General features: G+C 37.5%; 1 protein-coding gene across 1 annotated transcript; it reads left to right on the top strand.

Moving 5' to 3' along the window:
- Nucleotides 1-40: 40 nt before the first annotated feature.
- TFPI (tissue factor pathway inhibitor) lies at nt 41-24,711 on the top strand (the record flags this gene model as incomplete). The annotated part of the gene is made up of 8 exons (XM_082284593.1): nt 41-152; nt 6,650-6,850; nt 13,326-13,364; nt 16,510-16,686; nt 17,785-17,880; nt 18,353-18,445; nt 23,989-24,171; nt 24,526-24,711. 8 exons carry the CDS (start codon nt 41-43, stop codon nt 24,636-24,638), a joined length of 1,014 nt encoding a protein of 337 aa, XP_082140719.1. The 3' UTR covers nt 24,639-24,711.

Genomic DNA, 24,711 nt, shown 5'->3' with positions numbered 1-24,711 from the left:
ACTGAATCAGGTATTGTCCTTTTTATCTTATACAGGGAAGATGAAAGGAAGAAAGAAGGGGCATTCCTTACCTTCAACCTTTATCTTGCTGTTCTTCTCTATCACCGGGCACACAACTGCTGAGCTGGATGGCAGCAAAGAGCATGTTGTGGGTAAGAGATACCAGAAAACACCTAAAACTCAACCAACAAAAAACAAACACTCAAACAACAAAGCCCACTATGTGAAAATGCACTGCAGATGTAATTCTGTACTTGAGAACTTTAGTGGGAAAATTTCAAAACTGGGACTAAGCTAAAAATGGTCTCTAACTAGGAGAGAGATGCTTAGAATTACCTATTAAGCTTTAGCAAAATTGCCTTCTACTGAGGCTTCTGTTTCCCAAGCTTTTTGGAACATCTAATCCTTATCAAACACTGGGTTAAATATCAAGATGATTCCCTTAAAGCTCTGCTTTAGGAGCGTGGAAAAGTTCAATGTTCAGGGAAAGGAAACATAGGGCTGGTTAACTCAGGCTTTATTTCCTCACACAGAAAAAGCAGAAATATGAATAGTATTGTAGATTGATGTTGTTCTGTCCCATGCACAGATCTCTTGAGCCACAGTTAATTTGCAAAGTTTGATTTAAAGATGATACAATTACTGTCCTGGTTGTTTTCCTGGGCCTTGATGAAGGTCTTTGTATAGCCCCAAGTGATTTGATATCACTGGATAAATAAAGGAGTTGGACTCGATCCTTGTTAATCCCTTCTAACTCAGGGTGTTCTATAATTCTATAACTGAAAACTCACCAATTGAAAATTTTTGTTAGAAAAGCAGTGTGACTGTTAGAACTGGGGACACTCCTGGATTTTCACCATGGTAAGATCATTGTTTAATTCACCGAAATTCAGATGGATCAGAATTCTATACTGGATATCATTTTGAAGGTTATTTTAATTTCCTCCCAAAAAATTCTGAGAAAGATGAGGGAAAAATACACTGTTGGGGCCACACTAAAATATTCCTTTCTCCTTTGAGGAAATGACTTGAAACTGTGATCACTTCCCTAAGCTGCAGAGGACTATGAATTGGATGCTTTTGTTTGACATGTCTGATTTTGAAGTGCAAATGAAAGTGTAGCTAAGAGGAACCTTTTTCTTATGTTTTGTCCTATTTCCATTCAGATTACTTCTCTCTATCAGACTTTTGCAGCAGTGTTCTTTGAGACAGAAATAGTAATTGTGCACAGTCATGGCTATAGTAAGCTAGTGCTTAGGACCATGTCACAGTTAGTCACTACAATTTAAGATATGCACTGTTTCAGGTTAAGCATATGCTTAGCATGGCTCTGTAGTAAAGATTGGTTCATGCAGAATAAATTTGTTTCTTTTGAACTCTGAAGTACAAAAATGCCCTTTTTGTTTGAGGGCAAAGTCACATTTATCTTTGCCCCACAACTCTTAGTGCTGTATAAATTCTTAGCCAAGCTTGCAGGTCATGACGGCTGAATCATCTTGCACACTTTGTGACCACAACAAGAAATCTGATGGCTTAATGTTTTTCCTCTATTTACTTCGTTTATAAAAGAAAATAAGTAAATAATCTTAAGGAAATTAAATTGTCATTTTACTGGGGATTATTTTTCACTTTTTATTCACTGGTTATTTTGCAACTAGTTACTTAGAATTATGTGACCACTAACTGATTTAGTATGAGAATCAGTTCTGAACTTCTGGGCTTTAATTCTGAAGTAAAAACCAATCAAATGTGAGGCTTAGAAATTAAAGTAGGATCCTGTTTTTATGATGACTACTGAAGACTCGCAGTGTTTACAAAAAAAATTACTTTTGCTGTACTCTGTTTTCACAAAATATTTAGATTGTTGCTAACTAAAATTATATTTGTGGTTTCTCAAGATTTAACTTCTGGACTCAGTGACTTTAAATGTAGAAATTTTGTGGGCAGCAATTTCATTGATAACATTTATTTTTGAAGTTAGATGATTATAAAGCAATGACATATTTTACCCCAGCATTCCATAAATTTCAGGTATTAAAGGATAAAATTAGTTGTGTGCATCCATTATTTTTAATGTCATACTTTCAGATCTCATTGAGTACAAATGCTTTGTGAATTTAAGAGGTGGGATTTTGTCTATTTTAATTACAGTAATAATCAAGATTGCAGGTCAAGTCTAATGGAATAAAAAAGGATTTTTAATTTTTTCTCTTCCAGCAAAACCTGTTTTTCCATCAATAAGTAAGTGTAATAGCAAAAATGAAAGGTATAAAAGTAACCAGGGTTTGTATATTGTTCCTTAATCCCTTATGTGGTAGGCAGCACTTAAATTGATGTTCCAAAGCCTGAAGAAAATGACTCACAAATTGAATGTGCTTTTTACTCATACATGAAACTTTGCCAAGAATAAATGTGCCTGCCTAAAGAAAGTGTAGGAAACACATGGGTAGGAAGAGCACTGAACGGTGTGTGGGTGGGAAGCTGTCAAATTGACAAAGATGGAGAGAAAAGAAACAGCTATTCATTAGTGACAAGGTGCTTAGTATTGATAACTGCTTATCAAAAGGAGACATTGCCAGGGAAGGCTGGAAAGATGACAGCATATCTTTATAATTAAGGATAACCACAGAAACTCATATGAAGTTGAGAACACATAACCTAAACAAACTAAAACAAAGCATTTTTTACATAAAAATTCAGAAATATTCCTGATATTTATTCTCCCAATTTATATAGTTCTGTTCTGAAAAGCAACTCCTCCATAACACTTACCTTTCATACTTGTGCTGTAGGTGTAGTCTAGAAATCAGTTCATTTTATAATTAAAAGGAGGTCTTTTTATCGAGCAGCCCTGCAGATTATCCATGAGTCTGAAAGCCAAATTAGAGTCTTCTGTTATGTCTACATCCAGGAGAAAGGTATTGTTTTCACTTGTATTAATGTAAGAGGATTAGAGACACTATTCACCACTTCAGCTTTTGTAATATTACCCTGCTCTCTAGTGAAGTGGTAACAGTGCCTTGCCTGGATTACCTACAGCCCACGTGCTCGGGGCTGCAGCAGGGCTGGCTGCAGGTTATTAGAGCTCTCACAGTGAAATGACTGCGCTGAAATGCAGGGTGGTGTTCGTGTGTGAAACAGTCATGTCTTGAGTTGCAAAAGTTGCCGTGTGAATGACAACAAACGTGAGAATGGCTGTGCTGCATAGGAACAATCTTGGCCTGTATCTTGTTTGACAGTTGCAAAAAGTAGGAAGGCTGAAGGAATGGAGGAAGGAAGTAGTGACATAAAATATCTGCAATGAGCTCATGCTCTTTGTTAGCCATTCATGGGCATTACTTTGTACTTAACACAGACCATGGAGTGCCATGACTTAGAGCAATCGGTGTTTAGTGCTTGAGTAGGTGATGTAAGGAAGTAATTTCATTAAAAAGCTGGGAAGGGGAAGAAAAAGGGGAGAGAAGAGTTTGCTGTGCTTTTTTCAGTTTTAGTATGGGAAGTAATAACTTCTGTGTGACAGTAAACATCAGCTGTAATCATGATTTAATGTATTTATAACAAAATTTTCTTGGTCTAGGCTAGTACAGTCCTACAATTACACAAGATTTCTAAATGTATTTGGACCAGATGCCTAAAATGGATGAGTAATATATATCCAACAGAGCCAGATCCAAAGCGGAGGGTTAAACTAAATTTTTTTAGAATGATAAACGCAATGTGCTATACTGAAGAAGGAGAATTAATACAATCATAAATATAAGAAGGAAAATAAATGTTGAAGCACCTGTATAACAAGGTTCTATTTGCTGGAAAGTAAATGGAAGTTACAGAGCATTGCAAAGGTAATTCAATGTTGTTTAAAAAAAAAAACACAAGTGATTTTGTGTTGGATTAAGAAAAAAACCCAAAGGATCATTATTCCACTCTATTTGCCACTAGTAATGCCTCTAGGTAGGGGATTATATTCAGCTCTGGGCAGCACATTTTACCAGGAATCCAGACCAATAACAAAGATCCAAAGAATAGTTATGAGAGGATTAGAAAGCAAGGCAAATAAAAAGATGGGAAGAAAGGAGTTTATTTAGTGTGTGCATAATTAAGAGGAGACAAATCTTCCAAATGAAAGAAAGAGAGAAGTGGGCTACTGAAGTGGTGTGGTGAGAGTGAGGCAACTGCACCATGACAGCTTCAAGCAGCCAGGGATGGAGCTGAATTTGGAAAGCCCAAAATAAAGGTTGAGAGTGCAGGAGGCAACTTTCTCTCCTGCAGCAGCCTGGAATTGCAAGACATGAATGGTGCATTAGAAAATCAAAACTGATTTACTATGTGTGTATACATGGTTTTAAATTATTGTATCTATGCACGAAGGAAGTAAAAATTATTTAACATATAATAGAGAATGTTCAGGCAGTATATTACTAAAAAAAGGGTTGTCTTACAAGAAGAGTAGTGAAATTCTAGAACTGACTGCTTCAGATTGCTTGGAATTTTACTTCACTTGGATGAGAAACTCCGATAACATTTCTTCAACTGTTATCTTCTTATGTTTCGGTTGAAGAATTTTCACTGACCTTCCTGTCAGACATCTTCCCTAAATGTCATATCCTGTGCTTTTCACACAGCACCTAAAATGTAGTAACAATTTGTCCCAGTGTTCAAGAGATGAGGCCTTACACTGAGAATTAGTTTTCTCAAGGTATATTCCACAACTGAAATGAGTGCAGGCAGATGTGTGTCTGTGCAGATCTACTGGGCAAACACTCCTGCTTGCCTTCTCATCTGTTGCTCCAGTCTGAGAAGGAAAGCTAATTTTATATCATCTGAGTTAAGTGTTCCCAGGTGTAAAATAATGGAGGAGAATTCTCTCACTGTTCCCAGACAGAAGAATGATTCATTTCCGATTAATCCCTTCGAGACCTCTTTCTTCAGTCACTTGGTTACTGTTTGGAGTTGGAGGGTTTTGCCCCTGGGGGTTTGACAGGGTACAGATTTTACTGAAGCTATGGCAACTTTCTAGTGTTCCTAGGAAACTGAGTGATTGCCAAGAAGCGTGACACAGTTTAGTCATTATGCTTGCAGCAGATGTCAGGACATCTGACAGTGGTTAACAGCATCCCTGTGACTGCAGGGGAAAGGCCTTAGGAGGTAACCAAAACAATGATTTAGTTCTGTGCGTCTAATGGGAAGTGGGCTAGGAGTGGAGACCAGAAAGTTCCCAGGATAAACTCTGCTGAGCCATTTGTTCATCCTCTTTGTGTAGTTTTGCAACTATGCTTTCATACTATTTCTGTTTGGATAGCCCACAACACTGGGGTGGTGCAATGCAGCAAAAAAATGAGCTGACATAGCTCTGTGTCTGACATTTCAGTAGTTAAGAAACCTGGTAAATTTTCACAACCTCTTGTAGACTGAACTGGGTCACTGACAAAGGTCACAGAGGGGATCTAATTTCTTGTGTGCCAAGAAAATGACGTGTTTATAAACCAGCTGCCAGCTCTCACCCCAACCACATTTGAGTTGGATCAGTTTCTATGGAGCTATGAGTGTTTGATTTTAGCATTTCAGGAGTGAGTTCATAACTTACTGAAAACTTTGATGTTTGAAGGCATTTTTTCCCTGGTATTGAGCAGGGGAAATCCAAAGTTTCATTTTGCAGTGCAGTATCCTCTCAATTTTCTAAGTTTGCATATATGTTCTGAGATATCAGTGTTCTAATTAGCTGTAAGAGAATGAATTAAAACCTTTAGATCTGTTCTTCTGGTTCCTAAGGCAAGCACACAAGCTCTGTAGAGCTTTCAAAATCCTCTAGGTAAAAATACTTCCTTGGAAAAGCAAAACAGCAAAATACAGTAAACCATATATTTATAAGGGAACAGGACCAGGAACTGGATTGCTAGTCAGAATTTCCTTATAGACATTGACAGGGTGAAAAACTTTGCTAGTGGTCTTCACAATGTGTATGACAATTTATACAAAACATTCCCTGACTTAATATATACTGAAAGGCAGAAATAACACATTTTGAAAACATACAGCTTTGTTTTGCCTTGACTTTCTAGTTGTATACTCCTGAAAGCTGTAATGCAAGAACAGTGAGATCAAAGGAAAAAAGAGCCTGGTGCCTCTCAGTGGTCCTGGAGGGGTTTGTGTCCCAATCTGACAGGAGAGTGATGCCCTCTGCAGGGCTCTGTCCATCCCACGCTGTTCCCCGGCAAATTCTTTATGAGCCAAGTTCACTGGGAGAAGCGCATGGAAGAGAGCCCAAGGAAACTTTTCTGCCTTGGTGGTCATTGTGTCTTTTGGAGCTACCAAGCCTTTGTCAGTGTTTTTGTTATTCAGAATTGCACCCCAGCTCATGTGACTCAGCCACTCTCTGTAACTGTTTAGAGGTTTGTGATGAGGAGTTAAGTTTATATTATGAGATGTTTTGGTGGAAAATTGAAACCACACATCTGATTTGATCGAATGGAATTTGTGTTCCAATGCAGATGACGGTTTTCTTTTTACATCTGTTCAGTGTGTTCAGAGCTTTGCAGACAGATGTTGTGAGGTGCCTCTAGCAGAGCACACAAGCAATCTCATTCTGGAGTTACACTGTGCAGTACACAGCAAACTAACCTAGTTGTTCTACTTCTGCTCCATATTACAGGTGCTGCTTTGCCACCGCTGAAGCTTGGGCACTCATTCTGTGCCATGAAAGCAGATGATGGTCCGTGCAAAGCCATCCACATCCGCTATTTCTTCAATATTAAAAGCCGCAAGTGTGAAGTGTTTGAGTATGGTGGATGCCATGGCAATGAGAACAACTTCCTAACTCTGGAAGAATGCCAGAAGAAGTGTGTGGTAACAGGCCAGTACCCATTCTCTTACCCTCCTACCAATTCTTCATTTGCATCCGTTACTTCTCATTCACAAACCACTTGAATTTGGGAAGTAGAAGCCCTCTTCTGTTCCTATTAATACAGAAATATGATTTCTTTAACTATGTTCCCAAGTAGGTTGTAGTCATCTGAATTATTTTGCATGGTTCAAGCAAATAGTCAGGATTTGGAAAGATAGGTGGATTTTTTAGTGTATCTGTGGAATAGAGGCACCAATGCAAGAAAGCTTATTTTCTAGCTAGAGCCCTATTTTTGACAAGTTCTTAAGTGAAATTACTTTGAGGCTTGACTAAGCTGGTGGGTAGCACAGATGTTCTTTATTGCTTTCAGAGTGTCTAACCCAATTTTTATCCCAGATTTGTCCTTCACTTGAGAAGCTGATAGAAGTTGTCCAAAATTTTGGCCATCTTCTATGTTTCAGCATAATTAATATTACGGCAGTAGATATGACGATAAATGAGATCTAACATATGATACACAGCACAATGTGCACCAAGGGCCTTGTGAATGCTGATTCTGCTATTAAAATTCATCCTCATAATTAATTAAGGTTTTCAGCATTGTACAAATTCCTCACATGACTGGATGAAAATTAGAAGGTTCTTAAATTTGCAAATGAAGCTAGAAATTCTATAAGTTTGTATTTTTAGAGACTGGAGGAATTCAAGTCTTATTGAGGGTTTCTTCTGAATACCTGCTATGGATCCTGCCTTCATGGGAATTTGATGGAATGTGTCTGGCTGTGTAAACAGGAAGAGATAGGGATATCTTGAAGGGGAAGAAGGCAATGAAAATGGCAAGAAAATTTCAGAACCAGTGGGTCCTCAAAGGTGTGTAATAACCCTCAGGTACTATATCAACTATGTGAATTTTTTTCCCAAGTCTCTTTCATACATTGGATGTTAATTTCTTAGACTTCGAGGTAAGATAGAAGGATTCATTCCCAACAGAAGGTACTGTTCAGTCACATGTGCCTTGCCCAGCAGCAGAATTTGCCATGGTTACTGAGCTCAAGACAGTGATGCTGGGCAATTCTGCAGCAGAGAACAGTTAATAGGTTATTCTGGGGATGGGCAACACAAGCAGCTGAAAATTGTCACTCTCTGCTGTCTATTAGTGATGTGCCCTGGTAGCACCTATTGCTAAGCAGACCTTGGCAGGTGTCATTTTGTTTGCCTTTTTTTCATAATTTACTGTGGACCTGGGCCTTTTCTTGAAACTGGAAATCTGCTGAAGGTGCTATAGGCACAGAGTTGTTTTGCAGGATACAAACTTGGATCTTCTAGGATCAGCATAGGCCACTTGCAAGCACAGTTAGTTCTTATAGGTTGCAAAAAAATACTTGCAAGAAATTTCAGTTTAGAAAATTGCTTTCAGAAGCTCCTATTTGGGTTTTCTGGCCAAAGCAGACTGCATATATGACAAGGTAATTTATAGCATCAGGCTTTGTCTGGCAACAAATGTAAATGTCTTTTACCCATTTTCCATCCCTTCCAGAATTCATATCTACACAGTATTTAGACCAGGCCTTAAATCTGTTACATTGTCTGTTTCATAACATATCTATATTTCCCGATAAAAATTACTCTGGATCGTGTTGCTAAATTTATTTAGAAATCAAAGTAAGTATCTGTCTCCCACCCCAGTGTCAGAATAATGGCTGGAGCTGGTTACACATTACCATAAGTAGTATTTCAAGAGTGTTTGTTAGTTTTAACACATCTAATCTTTCACAATCTGCAAATGTTAATAAGCCAGGTATTGAAAATAAGCCATTTTTTATCTTCCCTTTAACTGTCAAAAAAAGAAAGGTGGTAAGGCAAGAGAAAAAGAGATCAATAGACTGCCTCACAATTGGAGCAGGGAGTACAGCTCAGGATGTCTGACTGATATTCACTAGTGGTATAAGCTCTTCTGTCGACATTAACTCTATAGCCTTGATACTCTGTTATACTAGCTGATGGTTCCTCCATATGTTTATGGAATAGGACACTGTGTTTGAATACAAATGCAACAGCTACACCTCATTGTCCAGTTTAGGCTTTCAGAATTTCTCAAGTCTGTAATTCAGTTGACTCAGACCTTTCTCCCTCTCTATCCAATCCAGCCACAGCAAAGGAAAGAACAGATGTGTGTGCTTATTATACATTTCTGGTATGCTGATTTCCAGTGGTGGTTGCAATTTATAGAGTAAAGCAGAGGTTCTTTCTTACCTACACAACTGGAGCCAGAAGAGTGTGTCTGTGTTGGAACCAGGATGCAGTGGGACTGTATTTATTAAGAATAGCAAAATTTAATCTGAAGAGTTGTACATGAGCACAAAGTTTCACTGATTAGAAGATACTGAAAGAACAGCTAACAGGAAAACCCATCCTTCCTTGAAAGCATCCCTGGTCTTGATGCCTTTGTCTTTCCAAAGAGGAGACTGCACACATTTTATTTACTCAGCAAATACTGACTCAAGATACTATTTACCATTCAGATCCATTTTTTCTGATCTGCTGGTGCCACCATAATTTCTGTTCAATTAGGTTTTGCTTTTAAACAATTGCATGCTTCTAAAGCTATCTCTATCAGGTTGAAAAAAAATCCACTACAAAATTTCACTAAAAACATGTCAAAGCCAAAAAGATTACTCCATTTTTTAAGTGAATGGCAGTTTTCCAGCGCATTTTACTCTAAGGATTAATTTGAAACTTACCTTTTGATGGTTTCTGGAAAAATGTACTAATAAGCCTCAGAGACCAGTGGTGCTCCAGGAAGAAGTGGCAAGAATCAGTTACAGCCTCACTCTGTTTTCAGGTGCAATACATGGGTAAACACAGTGGCAATGATATTAAAATAATCTTAATTATTAAAATGGCATCCCATCAAGAAAGAGGTATATGGAAATCACAATTCCTTAGTTATTAAATAACATAGTCCAGCATTTCAAGTTAAGAAGAAAAACATCTTGCCGCAAATGCAAGGACACACAAAGTTCAGGAACCCCTGTTCTACTTGGATCTGAAACAGATCTTAAGCAAACTCTTCCTGAACTGGCTGAAAAGGGAAAGAACCTTTACATCAAAGAATTTCTTTTTGTGTTGAAGTCTCAGATACTTCCAGAAGTGCAGATTATTATTTTGGTGCTCATTTACCTGTATTTGGTATTTTAGCAAATGGTAAGAATAAAAGCTGTTTACAACACTGTTCCTTCTCCAGACTGTACTATTTGTGTCTTTGATTTATCATACCAGAGTTTAAAAAAAAATACCAACGTAAGATAGAATTCAAGTAATAGGTTTTAAAATCTTCCTAAAAGACTATTGTATGGGAACAGATTTCATTTCTGGGCAGAAAATCAAACAAAGAAGGAATTCACTACAGATGATTAATCTGTTTCTAGTTATGACTCCACCAAGTTTAAAGAGTACAGTCTTTCAAGATAAAAATTTGAAAGTTATTGTTTCCTTGAATAGCATTCCGTTTCAGAAAGACCTGGAGTCTAGGATGTGAATTAGCTCTTCTTTTTCTGACCAGGCTGACTTTCAGTAGTTTCCATCTAGTGTTTGGTTCAGGGTTTCAGCAGGACCCACAGCATCTTTACCATACTTGGAGTGAGGTTATTTGCAGGACTGCATCTGCCAGTATCTCATCCAAAATTTGACACTTCCTGTCACAGGAAATTTGGAGTGTTTGTCCTCAATTTCAATTTAAAGGCTAAGACAGAGCGACAAAGGGGGGAAAGGCAGGGTCAATAGATGAAGAATTTGGAATGAAGTGCCCAAAAGTCATAATCAGGTGTCATGAGCAAAGATTTATCACATTATTTTTTCAGTCTAATGCTCCTGTTTTCACAGAATCACAGAATAAGCTGAGTTGGAAGGCACCCAGTGTTACTTTGATTCTGACACAAATGTTGGATCTGGAACAGACCTTCTAGACCAAATCCTGTACTGGCATATATCTGGCATAACTCTATAGTATAAAACTGAAAGTTATTTAAAATGAGAACTGGCTTAGTGTGCCCACATGTTGGTACTCAGCCCAAGAACAGTTTTCTGTGTATGAATAACAGTGACCCATTAGTCTCCAAGAGCTGGATCTGCTTGGAGGAAGAGAAGCAAAAAAGGGCCATTATCTCTGTATTCTCTGAATGGATGACAGCAGATAAAATGGTTTGGTCTCACATACAGTGTGCTGCAGACCATCAGGCATAAAGCAAAGTAAATTATTAAGTTAATCCCTTTTGCTAACATAATTCAGCAAAACCCCATATAATTCTGTGAATTCTTTTTGTTAAATCTAGATCTCTGTGCAGTCTTGTAGTTAGTAGTTGTATTCATCTTACTTACATTTCCAGTATTTGTTGCTGTTGGAAGATCACTATTTAGTGACTGTAGAGATCAGTCTGAAGAGAGAATATGAGTGAGACAAAAGTGCTTCAAAATAAAGAAGAATCTGAAATACAAAATTATCACTGTGAAGAATGCAAAGACCAATATTGATAAAAATAAGCTCAAGGGAAGCTATCTAATATCGACATTCAGAAGAAATAATGTGAATAGTCAAAGTTTTTTATTTTCAATATTCAGCACAAATACAGGAATAAATGAGCCAACATGAGTGAATTACCAGATCAGGATAACTTTTTAACATTTTGGAATCAATAAGGCACCTGACAGAATAGATTGAAGTCAGTACAACAGAGTTCAGAGAGCCCAGCTGCAGGTTGGCCACTCTAAGGCTCTCCAAGACAAGGTTCAGATTCAAGATGCCTACTTGTGACTCAAGTTTCCTGGAAATCAGCTGCATTTTTTGTTTCTTGTGCCCAATTCTCACAGCTTCAGGGAATGAAAAAGTACTTTCTGAGAGGAATTTGCTCATATCCTCCATTGTTTACTGGATGGGAGCATAATCACAAATGTCGTCACTAGCACAAAGATCTTAATTTTCAAGGCAGTGAATATAAATTTTAGGCTACTTAAGCTTGCTACTGTGGGAAAATACCTACTGATAAATGGTTCTGTCACAATGGCAATTCGAATGTCTATTATTTAGAGTGGATCTACTCACAAATACACTTTTTTTACAAAGAAGAAATCAACTCATATGTGGATTTGGCTTTTTGACTGAAACCAGAAGCAAAAGACACTGTTGAGATGGTAGTGAGATTAAAAGATTCTAGGTCTGTATAAACTCACAATAAAATTTTCCTTTTCTCTGCCAGAAGAGTAGAGATCACATGCCAAAATACAATTGCTGATTTTGCCCTGAAGGGGACAGCTGAGTGAGATTAGTGAAATGGCCTGACATGCGTGTCCATAGTTTAGGTCATGGGTTTAAATGCTGAGAGCCAAGCCTCCCACTAATATGAAAAACTGGAAATCTGTTCAAAGAAATGCTATGTCACTCTGAAGTGCACGCCATGTCTTTAATATTTTTTAAAGGGTAACAGCTGCATTGTCCCAGAGGTGGAAGGAGAAATGTGTCATGACAGAATTTCTACCCAATAGATTTGGTTTGAAAATATAACATTGGCAAGTTTCCAGAGAAAACCAGAGTCGAATTATGATACAAAAGGGCAATAGAGTACAAAACAAGAATTATGAAACAATGTAAATAAGGTGACTAAGGCAGAGTCCAGAAGCTGCTGGCCACCTTTCTCTCAGCTGTCGAAATATTGTCGGCCTTTCTCAGACATTCCATGATCTGCTCTGCCTTTGGACTCCTTTGCAGTTTTATGATTAGACAGTCTCCTACAAGGAGAAGAAGGTTTGTTTTCAATCTCTAAAAAGGAATTTGGGGTTGAATTAAGAGATCCAGTTTCTTGAGCTGATATAATAAAACCCAGGCTCCTGCATTAAGAATGATAATTTCACTGCAGATTGTGCACGTAGAGAACCATGCAGACAAGGTTGTCATCATACCCCCCTAAGGATACTTGGCCAAAGGGGCCTTAATATCATCAGCTGCATAAGGAAAGCTTCACTCAGGCCCTACATGGCAGAACAAATGGAATTGGATAGGATGAGAGAAGTCTTACTGCCTCCCTCAGTCAGCTCCAAAGCTATGAGCAGTATCAGTAGCTACAGCAGTGAGGTTGTTAGTCTGCTCTTTACTCCTCTTTTGAGGAGTAAGATTGTATGATACAGGGTTCTGGATCCAGTAACAAGAAGAGTAATTTCCCTGTTCAATTCAGTATCAGCATAATTTGATTTCGGTACTTTCTATATCCTCAAGTTTCCATTATAGCAGGTCTTCTTATACAAAGGAAATGATACTTCAGTTCTCCAGAACAAGTTTTTGTGCTGCATCCCAAATAAAGAGAAAAAGAAAAAGGAAGAAATGCTGTATTCTTGCCTCTCAGTTCTCACTGTCACTGCTAAGCACACTGGTATCTCAGGTGAGACTTAACATGTCTGCTTTTGCTAAATACTTTCATTTTTATTTATCTTGCAGAATTGCCTCAGAAGATGATGTTAGCAAAAATTAAGAAAGGTAATTATGTTTACATGGTAATTTAAGATTCTTCTACTGCAATAAGGGATTTATTATGTTCTTTTGTTAGCTTGGAACAATACATAAATAATTTATCTTCTAACAAAAACAGCAATGTCAGATTTAAGTGAATTCTTAGTCTGAATCATCTTCTGTCTTCATCAAAGAATTTGAGGAGAGTTGTGGTCACTGAAGATGGCAATCACCTCTCCACAAAAAAAATACATCATGATTCTTTTCTCTTTCTTCAGTAAAAAGGGGGACTTGGCAGAGATTCAAGTATTGTATAATCAGCCATGATGGGGAACTCTTATTGTGTATTTTGAGAACAAGCTCAATGCTTGCTCTACTTTTAGAAAAACAGGAAAAAATTGCTCTGAAACAGAACTTTTTAAGCATTGGCTGTGGAGGAGCTACCAGAGGTTAGGGCAGATCCCCTAATTGCACATCAAACAAGGGAGCAAGTTTCCTGTTCCTGAAGGGACAGACTTTTAACAGAACTTTAAATTCCTGATACCTCAGACTTCCAAAATAGCCAGTGCTAAAGTATTGAGAGTCCCTTACTGAAACACTGTTGGTCTGTTGAAGAAACTGATGTTCCTAATGAGGATATTTCAGTTTGACACTCAGAGTTGAGCTTGTGAAGATTTACTCTACCTTTTCTCCTTGCACATTGGAGACTCACCTGGATGGGGCTCACTGTGGGCAGCCAGAGCTCCCCAAACACAGACTTGAATACATTTTTTTACAAGTCAGCTCCTCCTTTCCTGCTTACTCTCCTTCATCTCTCCTTCCACTCACGACTTCCTGAATTGTTGTGCATTTAGCAGCTTGCAGAAATGTGAGTATTTGCACATACAGTTTGAAATAGATGTTTGTAATCAAATCATCTATCTTTGCAGAATGGTATTTGGAATACTTTCATAGGAGACGATGGTTTTCTTTTCCTGTTTTCTACTGTCTTTTCAATTCTTAATGTGTTTTTAAAAAAATTGTGACTATACTGTGGAAGTTACTAAAGTTGATTTTCCACAGATGCTGCAGCCTTTGGCACTACTTCCTTTAAGGGCTGACCCTAGCTCCCTGCTTTTAACGACAAACTGGAACACATCCTGTAAGATTCAGCTCATGGCTATCATTAGCGTTATTGCACATGTACTATTGTTTCCACTAACGTAGTCTTGAATATCGAGTCCCTGGAGAAAGGTGTGGCATTTAGAAGTATAATACTGCTCGGTATGATTAGGATTATATTGCTTTCATGAACTCTCTTTTCAAAAGTGGCTATAAAAGTTAGCTGTGAGCTCAACTAATTTGGACTTAATTTCATTTGCAAGAACCTGCAAGAAACATTTTAATATAAGAATATTCTAAATGAAGGACATCTGTTTTTAAGAGTCAGTCATAATCTTGTATTCTACTTTGCATACCCTTATTTTTATCTGCCTTCCCTTTTCAGTTAAAAGCTGTCTAATAATCTCTTTCTTTTATTTCACAGTACTGTGCAATGTTTGATGAGAGAATTTTTTCTTTAGCTCCTGTTGTCTGTGAGCTCCTAGCAGAAGGTGTATGGAACAGATACTCCTCTGGTGGAGTCTTGCTGCTCTGTGTCTACACACCTGTCTCACCTTTGTTCCCTGTGTTGAAAGCACATCATGTCATATTTCTCATATTTATTGCTCTATGTGAGCTTACTTTTCTAAGTCTGTGTACATCAATGCATTTGCGTAGTAAGAAAGGTGCAACATCTGAACTGTGGATTGCACTTACTGGCAGAGAATGAAATTTGTAATGAAGAATCAAGATTAAGCTATTCAGGAATGCTTAAAACAGTTGATTTGGTTGCTTTATGCAAGAATATTTTAGTGATTTAATTTTGCATGTGATCTCTGAAAATCATTTTTCACTGTTCACGGAGTATTATAAAAATTGAAAGTCAATATATTGCCAATTAATTCTTAGAAAAACACTAGTTATGAGCTATTATAATATTTTATATAAAATCAAGATGTGCATCAATTTCCTTTAATAATAATCTTGTTCTAGCAATGGATTTTAATATATACCTAGCTAAAATAGGTGTAACAGGATTAACTTCTTTGCAACTTTATAATCTGCTTCTAAAATGTTAGGAACTTCAAAGTAATTGTTCTATACCAATTTTTATAAAATGGCAGCCCACTGCACACTGTTTTAGTATCAATATTTTGTGAATTTTCACAGCTAAGCAAGGCTTTTATATGTCATATCTGATACGATTTTCTCATATGGGGGTTAAATAGACTTTCTTCTGCAAGTCAGCTCAGACAAGAATCCTATTTCAAAATATCTATTAGCAAGAATCAGAGAATTCCTCCACATATATTTCATTATTGTTACCATGATTTTAAGTACACAATTTTAAGAAAAAACTGAATACGGTGAGAGGTTGACTTTTGGGGATTATCATATGGCTATGTGCTTTTCTTCCCTGCCAGAGGATGTGATATCATGCTGTGATATTCAGTCAAATTATGCAATATTCATTTGTTAACTTTTTCTTGGTTGATATTGTAGTTACAGATTGCAAACTCAGAACTGGGACTGAAAATTCGTAGAATAGCTGCTTTGTCTCCCTGTTTCCAGTATCCTTTTATAAGGATAAACTGCCCTAGACAAAATGCACTGCTAGATTTTTACCTGTTCTGTTTTAAAACTCGTTCCTTTTTTCTTTTGTTTGAATATTGCTTTGTGTATAATTCACATTAACATTGACTGAAACATAAATAACAAGGATGTGTACTTAGGTGCACATGATCCAGCTGAGATTCAGATCTTCTTTTAAATAGGAGTAAAAGCTAATTTTCAACTTAGAGGTTCAATGTTTTGGAACTTTAAAGGAATCATTAGTTGTCATTTTTCAAGATGTGATTTACTGGCTACTTGAACAGAGCAAGACAACTATCCCTATAATGCTCCAGTGTAATATTGCAGTGTTACATATAGAACAAAAGCAGCACAATAAAGCAGCAGTTATTTTATAGTTGGCCTTTAGCCCAAAGTCGCAGGTTTATTTTGTAAACTCCCTCCAGTTCTGTTGTTGTCTTGGGATGCGTTTTGTTTTTTTTCTTCACCCACCCTGCTCATCATTTACCATTGTTTCTAGGAAAGCCTGACTTCTGCTTCCACGACCAAGACCCTGGAATCTGCCGAGGCTATTTTACCAGGTACTTCTACAACAAAGAGACAAAATTGTGTGAAGCATTCAAGTATGGTGGGTGCCTAGGAAACCAGAACAACTTCAGGAGTTTGGAGGAGTGCCAGAGTACCTGCCAAGAAAACTGTAAGTTGCTGTTTTTATCACTCTTAGTTTTACTCTTGAATAAAAAATGGTGTGTTTTGAAGGTATTTTGCACATAAAAAAGGCGATTTAGGGTGCCCTGAGGTGGCAGTACTTTATGTATGAAATTTGCAATAACTATACATATTTTTAAATATAAATACCAAAATGTAAATTATGAAGTAAAAAATGGTAGGTACTATTTAGGGAATATTACTATATAATTATATAAAATTAGGACTCCTACTTTTTTACTTTTCTCATGACAGTTGACCTAAAATCTGCCATCTGTTTGGCTTTATAATACCATAAAACACTAATATATGCTTTTAACCCATAGGTCTGCACATACTCTTTTCAAACCAAGTCTTGAAATGACAAGAGGTGCCCATATGGGAATATTTAACTTACTGTGTATTGCTAGCTTCCCACCAAAGATTCATGGGACACCTGTGTGTCCCCTCAGAATGATTTGGCTGTGCAGCTTAGGCTACAAAAGCCATTTAGACTGACCACAGAGCAGCCATTTGCTTCCTTGTCCTACTCGTTCCAATGAATTGTTCTACATCAGGGTACAGTAACCTTCGGAACTCCTCTCCCCTCACAACATGCAGCATTTTATTCATAAGGCAAACACATCTTCCCATCGAGAGCCTCCAGACCTTTTTATCTTGCTTGTCTCTAGTGGGCCTTTTTCCAGCACTGTTTCATAAGCTGTCATTTTGGCAAAGGGAACTCAAGCTTATTCACACTTAGAGTAGAAAGGACCCACTATGCTTCTTTTTAAAGATTTTTTTTTTTTTAACTGTAAATATAGAGCATTTTCCCTACTTTTGCTGAAGCATTTCTTCCTGGGCCATGATACCACTTTAACCTTCTGGACTAAAAGCTGCAGAATATTCTTTTTTATGACTTTAGTCTAAAATAACATCATGTAAATTTGCATTAACACCCAAGAAGAGAGTGTTAGGGGCTGTTGCCATGGTCTAAATAGATCGAAGTTTTTATTTTTGAGGTATTGAATCATTGATACTAATTTTTGGTTTTTTTTTTTTTTTTTTCCTGAATAGTTTTCATTTCCTTTTTTGTTTTTTAATTTAGCAAATTTATTGCCAACTGGTGCAGCAGAAGAGCATCCCAACACTGTGAACAGTAGTTCCCCAGCAGAAGAACCCAGCCAGTCTCCTGGGATTTTTAGTAAGAATTTTCTGTTGTTGTTTATAGTTAACCCTTAAATGCTCCTTGATTTTCCCATTTATTTGAAGACATGTATGTCAATTGAAATACCTGAGCACAGGGAAGTCATTAACATTAAAAGTAGCTTCAGACCTGCTTTCTTGCCAGCAATACATATTTTGAAAAAGGCTTACAATTACAAAGGTTAGAATGTCCGCTGGTAATATAAAAATAGCCTTACCAAGCTGTGTATGATCTAAATCTTGCATCAGTAAAATTAAGGAAGAAAAAGGAACCCATTGCAAAATTGTTTCAGCAACCTCATTTTCCTGTGCTTTTGGGACTTAGAGATGTTGCCTGGCAACTGGCATCAGTAGTGGCATTGAGCAGGGCCAACAGGTACCAATCACAGCTGATTTTCAGAGCTTGGATGTGTCTACATATCCCATCATTGACTGCTTCACACCAACTCCCTCTTTTTTTTTTCTTTTAGTTAATTTGTTACCAACTGCTCCAGATGAGAAGTCCAATGCCCTGAACAGTAGTTCCCCAAAGGAGGAGCGCAACCAGTTCCCCATTTTTTTTGGTAAGAATTATTTTTTGCAGTTCTTATCTCTCAGTCTTTTATATGGATTGCTTTTCCATTTCAACAAGTTTTCTGACATATCTGAGACTAAAGAATGGGCTTTCATCTTTGCCAAAGGATTTGATTAGCAGGGAAAGTCAAAGCAAAGGAATATATTGCCACTTACAGATCTTTCATAAATATCAGGAAGTGGAAGACTGACCACATCTTGTTCTCTTTGAAAAGTGTGCACTTCCTAAAGGTCTGATTAACACAAAGAGCAAAAGCAGTGATGCAGAATTCTTTCAATCAAAATTAATACTTTTTGTGAGGAACTAATAGGCAAGTGGTTTAAATTCCTTTTACCCCTTAAAAAAGAATGATATTTGGATTTTAGATTATGGCATAGTATAATATATTTAATACCATAATGTTTTAATTTTCACTGTGATCATATTAAACTCAGTTTCTGGTTGAGTATAATCACAGTGAGTATGAATTAATTGAAAATGTGGCTCCAAGGTATTTTTGCACTATGTATTATAATGCAAATGAGACTCTGGACCTTTACTGAGGAGGGATAGGTTTTAACAGTATCAGCAGCTGGACACTGTCCACTGTAGATGGCTGGTGCTTCCTCACACTGTACAGGGTGATTGAATTTGAGGCCTGTCATTTTTATGATCCACAGTTGTGCAAGAGGAAACAACAAACAGTTGGAAAGAGCCTGAGCATTCTCACCAAGTATTTATGTTGGTTTTTTGCATTTGCACTTACTTGTACTTTTGAGGACTGAGTGATGACGTAGAGACTCGCTAAGGTTTTTGCATTTTATATGATCTGTATGGTAACAGCTGTGTAGGTGGCATTCCTGTGCTCTTTGCTTAGAATGGAATGGCTAATAAAGCATGAATGTGTGTTGTACTCTATTTTTTGCCTGCACTATAATCCACATGTACTGCTGGTTTGACGTAGGTTTTTGTACAGTTGTATTGTTTGTTTACCACATACAAAGCATCAATGCACTCTGTTATTTAAATGAATGAATATAAAACAGTAAAGCTTTTGCCAACCTATTTTCCTGAAAACTATTTGAATTACATCATGTCTGGTAATAAGTCTAGGGGCAGGAGGTACATGAACATTCCCTGAAGGTTTTTAGTCATAATATGAATGCCTGACTCCTCAAAACAGCTAACCTATACCAGGAAAGGAGCATGATTCACTATGTTTTCCAGAGGAAATGGAAGGGGGATTGATTGTATCAGCAATAGGGAATTTTCCTGCTCAGCAGCATTTGAGAGTGAGAGGTGAGGGTAAGAGAGAATTGAAGATTGGATGGAACAAAGAGTTAGTGTAGCAGAATGGGTCTGGTGGGGAGCACAGTCTTAGAAGGACCAGTGAACTTCAGTGGAAAGTCTGAAGACCCAACACGTTCTTCCCTACTGTATAACCTTTGTCTTACACTTGTCTGCCTCATGCAGCCTCTTGCTCCTATTTTGTTTATTAGCTTGCACCCTTCAGGCTGCTGGAATGGGCTAAAATCATGTGCTTTTGTGCAATCCCACTAGAGAGGAAGGCAAGGGTGTGGCCAAAGCCAATGGCTGATTTCTCCACAGAGACATGGAGAACATTGTCTCCACTGCTGCTGTTTCTAGAGGCACAGCTATAAAGTGCAGTTCCAAGGTAGAGACATGTCACACAAATGTGCAGTGTAACTCTCTGTAACCTTTTGGGAGGGACAAGAATTTGACGTTACATATGAGGTGAGGATCAAGGTGAACTGTTTGGGATGAAGTGGCTAATGACCATCTCCTCAAGCACAGGCGAAGTGGCTGATCTGCCATTGTGATATCTATTTTGTATGTATATCGGCCTGGCTACATATCTTTTTCAATGACTATTTAAAAAATTAAATATAATTCAGTTAATTTACATTAAAACATGAAAAAAAAATTACAAGGAGTTGCCTCTTATAGAATACCTCACCTCACAACTGACATGGTATTTCATCTTGATTTCAAGGAAAAAAAGTGTTGTTGGTACGTGTAACTTGGTAAAAATATCAGATTATTAGATTTAGATCATAGTTCTTGATCTTCAGAAAATTAAACTGTTCTATGGCCAAATAAAGCAAACCATGGATACAGACGTGAAGCTTCTAGCATGCTCAGTGATGAAGTTTCTGCGGGAATTGGAGATTGTTCTGGTCTTACTCTGGTAAAAAAATAACTATAATAACTTTTATTCTGTGAAAACTAAGAAAAAGTGAGGCTAAGAATCAAAGCTTTCATTTTATGTGATCCATGGTAGAAAATTGCAAGTGCTATACCTACATTTGATTTGTGAGATTTAAGTGGGAGACAGGATCAAAAGTCAATTTTCAGCTCAGCGAATTTGGAATAGCACACAGATGCAGGTCCTGTCAGCACTCTCAGTACAGAGTCAGGGTCATCTTTTGCTGATATAAATTGGCACAGTTCTTTTTGCTTTAATGGATCTGCACCAATTTATACCTATGGAGTATTTTCAAGTGCAGATGACTCGTTATTCTTGTAATAGCCTATCCACTTGAAGATTCTTTTATTTTCGCTTTGCTGCAATCAGAAATGAGGAGCTGAAGTCTGCACATACCAAAAATCTGGTAATAAATCTGAAGCTTCATGAACATCACACACTCATGTCTAGAGAGTAATAGTGCTCAATTTCAAACTTGTTTTGTACTGTGATTAATTAGCGGTCCATTGTCACACAAGCCCTGCAAAGCCTGAGGAATAAGGATTATTGTTGCAATGCAGAGTTGGGGTTATTTCTGATAAATGTGAGTCTGTGTGCCTTTTTCAGAGATTCTGAAGTCATGATCATGCTATCTGTTTGTACCTCAGGGGGATGGGATTCAAGAAAGGGCTGTATTATAAGAATGGAATCTTAAACCATACAATGTGTATCTCTTCTTTTCTATGTAGTTTTGCTGTTTGTGGGATTTTCACTTCTTTCATTATCTTTTTTTCTTCATAGAAAAAACAGGAGAGAAAACCTTTCAACAACTCTCAGAAAAATGAGGTTGTAAAATGGAAACATTTGGGAGAGAAACTCAATAGGCATAATAGCTCAGCTTACTGTTCCATCACATCCACAAATACAGCATTAGGAGCTGGAGCTGAACAGGGACAACTCACCTGCTGTCATGTTCCAGTGACATTGTTTACACACTGCCTCACAGGCTTTCAAATTGTCCTGCCAATAGATATGCTGGGCATGACACAGGGAATGTTTTATGCTTACCTGAAGTCAAGTCTTTTGGTGATCTGTATATTCAAATCAATTCATAATTTTTATGGTCTTCAGCAGAGAGGAAATTATGATAAGTTATTTAGGTTTTATTTTAAAATACTGGTTTGTTGTAAAAAAATGGCTCTAAATGGCAAAATTAGGAGAGTTTCTTCGTGGGGTTATTGCTTCTGTGAGAGTGAAGAACATGCAGATATTTTGAAGATAAGCAAGAACAGTGTTTGGTTTTTGCGGCATTTATCTCACAACGATATAGGCAAGGAATAACATAATTTTTGGGAAGAGTACAAGAGGGATTCTGAATAGCACTTGGCTGCCTCTCTGTGCACTGTACATACACAGGCAGTCCTCGTTTACCTCATCACTGGCTCCATGGTTCCCCAAATCTTGCAGTCATTGTGAGAACTCCTTCATGAGGGGACTGTGGACTCACTAGAGAATCCTACATGACAGATAAGTAATTTACATTACAAATTTAATTACGTATTTAAACTCACTGATATAATTAACAAACCTGTGCTGTTTGGCCCTTTCCTCACTGGCAAACCTTTCTGCTCTGTTCTTTGTAGGTTCAGAAATTAGCAGGTTAAAATATGTAAGCTATGCTGGGCATACACTTTGAAAACTAACATCCTCTCCAGCTAGAGAGAGATGAAATTAGTTCCAGGCTCGAGTTCTCAGAGCAGTACCAAAAGCATTGCCTTAGTTAATTTAATTACCAACTTCATTTAAAAACCCCAGTAGGTTTAATATAGATTTTATCACATTCTGGACTTCAACTCTGGACCCAGAGTGAAACTTAGACTTCTAATAATGTCACAGTTATAAAAAGGGGTTCTCATTTTATAACTTGAAACTAACTTAGTCTATCTCAAAAAAGCAACTCATTACTCGGTTTTTGAATTTCAGGATTTTTTTTAATCATATGATGTTGATAACACACCATTCTATTCCTTTCCCAGCAGTTTTCCATACTTTTTCACCACACCAGTTCAGCTGCTATACACGTCAGATGAACCTTTCTTTTAGCAGGTGTGCTATGTCTAAGACACCTAAGAGGTAGCAAGTGCTTTTTGGATGTTTTGTCAGCCTACTGAATTGCCCAGGTTAATACATAACTTCTTGCTGTCAGCGACTGATCTGCTTCCCACTTTTGTGACCACAGGATATCTTCAGCTTTGCTGTAACCCAAATGATTTCTCAAATTTTTACTTTGCTTTTCCACTGAACCACTTCTGTGTGGCTATGTATCTTCAAGACTTCCATCTGACTGGCTTCATATTTGCATTTATGCATTCAGATCCCAGCTACCTCAATTCTGCTGCGTCCTGAAGGAAAATGGTGCTCTTTTGGGTCCCAAATAACTGATGATATAATGGCTCCCATTCAGCTTCTTGCAGCCTGTGCAGCAATTTTATCAGTTCCAATTTTGTGTATTAGTCACTCTGGGGTGATAGATGATATAGTTCTTCCAGGTTTGGGAATTCTAGCACGGATTTGCTTCTTGAACGTGTTCCAGTGCCCAGATCCTTTGGCTACCTCAGGCTCATCTCCAGTGTTTCAGTTCTCAAACTCTCACTTGCAGTGACCCTGAAGGAACAAACCACCAGCATCTCCTTGGAATGGTAAAATGCTGACAGCAGCACTAACACACCAGCATCTCCATTAATTTGCACACTTATTCTTCACATTCAGTACTCTTTTATTCTGCAAGTTACAAGCTGTGTTTTTATAACTGCTCAATGGTTCCTGATAGACCCTGTTACTTAGGTCTAGTTTTCTGTAACCATTCAAAAAACCCAACACTGAGGTATTGAATCTTACATTGGAAATGCTGGATACTTTTACCTTCTACTTGATTTCAGAATGTCTAGCAGGGATTTGCTCCATTAATTATTAGAAATATTTACCATATTTTTAAAGCTGTCCACATTTAATTTATCTCACTTCCCTTTCTACAAAATGCTTCACTTGAAACTCCTCAACGTGAAGTTGTGTGCTCTCTCCTACAGCAGAAACAGCAATTTAATCACTAACAATACAGGTAAAGGTATAGCTTTCAGGTAAGCTTTTGCTGGCAATTCAAAGACAGAATGACATTTTACTATGGTATTTTTTGTAATCATAAAAAGATGCTTATGTCAAGTATCTTGGATTTTCAGGAGGTCAGAATTAAATTTGCCAGCAACATTCACATAAATTCCAAATAATATTGACATAAAACTGAAACCCTGCAGTGCTGTGTGTCACCTTGTTTTTCTTGGTACTTCCAGAACCGCCTCCTATCCCTTCTTTGTGCATGACCCCTATGGACAGAGGACTTTGCAGAGCCAAAGAGTTGAGATTTTTCTACAACTACTCGACTGGAAGGTGTCGTCCATTTAGCTACAGTGGTTGTGGTGGGAATGAGAATAATTTCATCTCCAGAAAGTCATGTTTGAGGATCTGCAAGAAAGGTATGGGAAGTGATACTGCCCCCCGCTATCGTTAAAAGGTAAATATCATGCAGGTCAAAACATTCTTGCCGCTTTTGGTAGTAATGATTGGCCTGATCAAATGTAAAAGTTGAAAGTCTCAGAAAAGTGAAAATGGAAATCAGGAGAGACACAGAGCTAGAGAGAGAAGGAAGGACAGTAAGTACAGTGTAAAAGAACAGCAATAAGACAAATTTGCGTTGGTCAGGCATATGAAGACCTTAGGTAAGACAATGGTTTTTTTCTTTTTTTTAACATTTATTGAAACAAGCCTTGTCTCTCATTTTGAATTATCTTGGATGTCTTCTAATCTTACTTTGTTACTTTTACCTTTAGGATTAAATAAGAAAAAGGGTGAAAGAAGATTAATAAAAATTAAGAAAAAAAGAAAGAAACAGCCAGTAAAGGCCCTGGGCGAGGAAATCATCCCTGAAAGAATGCAACTTTGATTTTTATGGAAATGTGAAGTAAACTACTCTTCACCTGTGAATGAAAACCTTCAGTGTACACCATTAAAATATA

This window comes from Coloeus monedula (genome assembly GCF_965178545.1).
Source record: "Coloeus monedula genome assembly, chromosome: 7".
Taxonomy (NCBI): domain Eukaryota; kingdom Metazoa; phylum Chordata; class Aves; order Passeriformes; family Corvidae; genus Coloeus; species Coloeus monedula.
This window is presented reverse-complemented; position numbering and strand designations above follow the sequence as displayed.